General features: G+C 40.5%; 1 protein-coding gene across 1 annotated transcript in view; it reads right to left on the reverse strand.

The window, feature by feature from the left end:
- Positions 1-5,000, reverse strand: part of LOC123504880 (basement membrane-specific heparan sulfate proteoglycan core protein-like) — a 96,699-nt gene that overhangs the window by 1,150 nt on the left and 90,549 nt on the right. Inside the window, exon 6 of the mRNA XM_045255822.1 lies at positions 893-1,073. Within this exon, the coding sequence (XP_045111757.1) occupies positions 893-1,073 (181 nt within the window). The remainder of the gene's footprint in view (positions 1-892; positions 1,074-5,000) is intronic.

A 5,000-nucleotide genomic window follows, 5' to 3' on the forward strand; every position in this document is an offset into this window, starting at 1 on the left:
TATTATTATTATTATTATTATTATTATTTCCTCTCTCTTCTTCTTTTTGTTGTTGTTGTTGTTTCTTCTTTTTCTTCTTCTTCTTCTTCTTCTTCTTCTTCTTCTTCTTCTTCTTCTTCTTCTTCTTTTCTTTCTCTTATCTTAGTCCTTCTCCGTTTCTTCTCTTTATAAACACATCCTTAACTCTCTCTCTCTCTCTCTCTCTCTCTCTCTCTCTCTCTCTCTCTCTCTCTCTCTCTCTAGCACCATATGAATTCTCTCTACGTCTTCCTCCTCCTTCTCCTCTTCCTCCTCCTCCTCCTCCTCATAAGTTGTATTCTCCTCCCTCCTTGTTTCCTTTCTTTCTTATATACGTTCTTACTCCTGTTTCCTCCTCCTCCTCCTCCTCCTCCTCCTCCTCCTCCTCCTCCTCCTCCTCCTCCTCCTCCTCCTTCTTCTTCTTTTCTTCTTCTTTTCATTTTTTTTTTTTTCTTCTTCCTCCTCCTCCTCCTCCTCCTCCTCCTCCTCTTCCTCCTCCTAGTTTGAACAAAGAGGTTTAGGCAATAAGGAATAAATTATGATAGAAAAGTGTCAAAATGTCTCTTTCTTTCTCTTTCTTTTCTCTCTCTCTCTCTCTCTCTCTCTCTCTCTCTCTCTCTCTCTCTCTCTCTCTCTCTCTCTCTCTGTCCTTCCGCTGTTATGCTATACGTATTCCTTCTCTCTCTCTCTCTCTCTCTCTCTCTCTCTCTCTCTCTCTCTCTCTCTCTCTCTGGAAAGATTTGGGAGAGGGAGAAAATAAAAAGAAGGATAAAGAAGAGAGAAAAAAGAAAAATCACCGTATGGCCTCTCTCTCTCTCTCTCTCTCTCTCTCTCTCTCTCTCTCTCTCTCTCTCTCTCTCTCTCTCTCTCTCACCTCACACCACCTCTGGAAGCATCGTAGTTGAGCCTCTGTCGCCCCCGGTACCAGGTGAGCTGCAGGGCCGTGGCTGTGGGGACATTGGCAACCCTGCACTGGAGCTCTATGGTGGACCCCGTGTGGTAGAATTTTTCCCTCAGCACCACGCCTCTCTCGTCCAGAATGTGCATGGAGGCCTCTGCGTAGGGAGGAAAGCAGAGAAAGGGGTTCGGATTAGTTCCCTTAGTGTTTATTGGTGGTGTTGTGTATTTGTGAGGTTTTTATAAGTGAGGTGATGGTTTCTAGGGATCAGCGACCAAGTACGTGTGGTAATTTGGTTTGAGGTTGTGTTTTGTGGTCGTGTTGGTTAAGATTGATAGAAGTAGTGGTTTTTTTTATTATGTATGTGGGTCTAGAGGGGTCTGAGGGAGGTCTTCAAGTGGTGCAGGGGACATGACGAGAGAGAGAGAGAGAGAGAGAGAGAGATGCTCCACTGTTTTTTAAAGAATGATGAAAAATAAAGATTGAAAAATAAATAATGGAAAAGTAATGTAGTTTTTCTTTCTTTTCTCTTTTATTTTCACCTGTACCCCGACTCTCCCCTTCCTCTCTCTCTCTCTCTCTCTCTCTCTCTCTCTCTCTCTCTCTCTCTCTCTCTCTCTCTCTCTCTCTCAGTTTATAGATACAGTTCGTATTTCGTCACTATTCTGACAAGTATTCAAAGAAAACTAAAAAGAAAAAGGAACAATTGTTCATATAAATGTCTGACTATTTTATTCATTCTTAATTCCACACACACATCCTCGTGAAGGAATGAACGAATAAGTAAATAAACGTGTCATATTTCTTTACGTTTTCTTTTAGTATTTTTCCAGGTCCAAAAAAATACATATTTCATTTATTTGTTCATTTGTCAACAGAATCTCTCTCTCTCTCTCTCTCTCTCTCTCTCTCTCTCTCTCTCTCTCTCTCTCTCTCTCTCGTTACAGTGAGTAAAAAACTGTTCGGGCATATTTGACGAAAAAGACTAGAATATATATATATATATATATATATATATATATATATATATATATATATATATATATATATATATATTTATTTATTTATTTATTTATTTATTTATATACACACACACTACTGAAAAATATTGTGTACACAATGCTGTGTCTTATTTTATTTAGCGATAAATTAACTGTGAAGTTGTTTGTGTGTGGCGGGGACATCCCCCTCAGTGTTCCTCCTCCCCTCCCCCTCGCCCGCTGCTCACTGTGGTGCCACGCGGCATTAAATTAAATTTTTTGTACAGTCAAAGCCTTGCAGGAAATAAGTAGCAAGTGACTTTTTGTTTGTGTCAGTGAAAAAAAAAATGTACAGTTGACACAACAATGCAGAGGTTAAGGGGAGCTTGTGAACATAATGGCAACTCACTGCCATTGTTACCCTCTCAACAGCCAACAGACCCAACAGTGAACCTTGAGACTTGAGTCCCTGACAGTTGACATATTGACACCAGTGGAGTGATAAGTCTAGCCGGCCGCCTAGTGTCACAGTGTGTGTGTTGGGTGCAGTGAAGGTATCTTGCTCACTGAGTAACAATGAGTACTGTTCCGTCATGATATTGACGTGCACTGATGACATGTTGGCACAGTACTCACTCAGTGACAGAGACAGTGAAGGCAGTGCACCTGAACACAGTGCACAGTGAACACAGTGTGGTGCTGGTAACACACACACACACACACACACACACACACACACACACACACACACACACACACACACACACACACACACACACACACACACAGTTAAGCACAACCTGTGCCAGCACCACTTAGCAGAACCATCGTGTTATCTAAAGGAGCCTTCACACCACCACCACCGCCACCATCAGCACCAGCAAGGCAGCGGTCATGAAGCAGCAGTGAGTGACTGAGTGAGTGAGTTGCCATGTGTACTGTGTGTTTTCAGAGTACCACTTGACCACTTCAGCTGACACAGCCAGTTGACCACCTCACCAGTGTACAGTATTGGTGTGTCACCAGTACATTTTATTCTCTGACAAACAAGAATTTAATTTGTCATTTGCTGCACACAAAGCAATAATGTCGCGTGGCACCGCTGCGGACACTGCCTAGCGGGCTGCGGCGGGGGCGGGCGGGAAAGGGATGGGGGCGGGGGCAGCGGTGGGGAAGGCGGCGGAGCACCCATGGAGAGGGGTAGTTCCCGCCACACACAACTTCCACGTTAATTTGTCGGCAAATAAAGCAAAACAGCATTATGTGTGTTGAGTATTACCTACTTAGAGCGACTGCAACTATCACACCCAGGAAATTATAAGTGAATCTATGGACTGTGTGTGTGTGTGTGTGTGTGTGTGTGTGTGTGTGTGTGTGTATGTGTGTGTGTGCAGTCTTGTTCGCGCACACAGCTGCCTGAGAGAGAGAGAGAGAGAGAGAGAGAGAGATAACACAGAGGCAGCAATGGTGAGATAGAGGGAGGAATAAGCGAATCTCTCTCTCTCTCTCTTTTCCCCCTCAATTATTCCTTTTCCTGTACACAAACTCATTCTCTCTCTCTCTCTCTCTCTCTCTTCTCTTTTTTCCCCTCTCCACTCTTCACAAACGTTTCCTCACCATTTCTTCCCCTCTCCCTCTCTCTCTTCCTCTCCCTCTCTCTCTCTCTTTCCCCTCCTCCTCCTCCTCCTCCTCTTCCTCCTGGTCCTCTTCCTCCTCCTCTTCCTCCTCCTCCCCTTGACGGGTCACGGAAGGGGAGGAGGAAATATGAGGGGAAGTGAGAGGGGAGTGAGAGGGAGAGGGGAAGGCTGTGTTTCTCTTTAATTCGCTTTAATTCTCTCTAATATTTGCTCTCCTTCTTTTCTGTTTTTATTATGATTTTTCTTTTTTTTTCTTGTTTTTTCTTTTCTTTTTTTGTTTTCATTCTTTTATTTATTTTTTTTTGTTATATTTCTTTTTAATCATTTTATTTTCCATTTCTTTTTCATTTTCCTCTTCCTTTTTTCTTTTTTTGTTTTCTTTCCTATTTTTGATTTTCATTTTCTTTTTTTTTTCTTTTCGTTAGATTTCTTTTTATTCATTTTCATTTTCCATTTCTATTTCTTTTCCCTTTTTCCTTTTCCTTTATTTTTCTTCTTCAATTTTTCATTTTCTTTTCCATTTTCGTTAGATTTCTTTTTATTCATCTTCATTTTCCACTTTTCTTTCCTTTTCCTTTTTCCTTTTTTCTTTTCCTTTCTTATTCTCAAATTTTCACGTTATTTCTTATTTCTATCCAATTTTTCGATTTCGTTTGACTTGTTTTCAGTTTTTCATTTCTTTTAATTAATTGATTTATTTATTTTTCGTCTGTTTGAAGGGAAAAAAGTGAATATTTCCTAATGGTTCTAGATTTGGTAAGAATATTTAACTGTTTGGGTGTTTTATTAGTGTGTGTAGGAATTTGTATCTAATTAACATGACAAACGTGAATTGAAGTTTCGATTCATCCTTTTCTTACTCCCAAAAATTTCTTCTGTCAGTAACTTTGGAGTAAAATTGTCATAACCTGCATCACTTCTCGAAAAATTGTCATAACCTGCTTCACTTCTCGAAAAATTGTCATAACCTGCATCAGTCCTCGAAAAATTGTCATAACCTGCATCACTTCTCGAAAAATTGTCATAACCTGCATCAGTCCTCGAAAAATTGTCATAACCTGCATCACTTCTCGAAAAATTGTCATAACCTGCATCAGTCCTCGAAAAATTGTCATAACCTGCATCACTTCTCGAAAAATTGTCATAACCTGCATCACGAAAAATTGTCATCTGCATCAAAAATTGTCATAACCTGCATCACTTCTCGAAAAATTGTCATAACCTGCATCACTTCTCGAAAAATTGTCATAACCTGCATCACTTCTCGAAAAATTGTCATAACCTGCATCACTTCTCGAAAAATTGTCATAACCTGCATCACTTCTCGAAAAATTGTCATAACCTGCATCACTTCTCGAAAAATTGTCATAACCTGCTTCACTTCTCGAAAAATTGTCATAACCTGCATCAGTCCTCGAAAAATTGTCATAACCTGCATCACTTCTCGAAAAATTGTCATAACCTGCA

Source organism: Portunus trituberculatus, chromosome 1 (genome assembly GCF_017591435.1).
Source record: "Portunus trituberculatus isolate SZX2019 chromosome 1, ASM1759143v1, whole genome shotgun sequence".
Taxonomy (NCBI): domain Eukaryota; kingdom Metazoa; phylum Arthropoda; class Malacostraca; order Decapoda; family Portunidae; genus Portunus; species Portunus trituberculatus.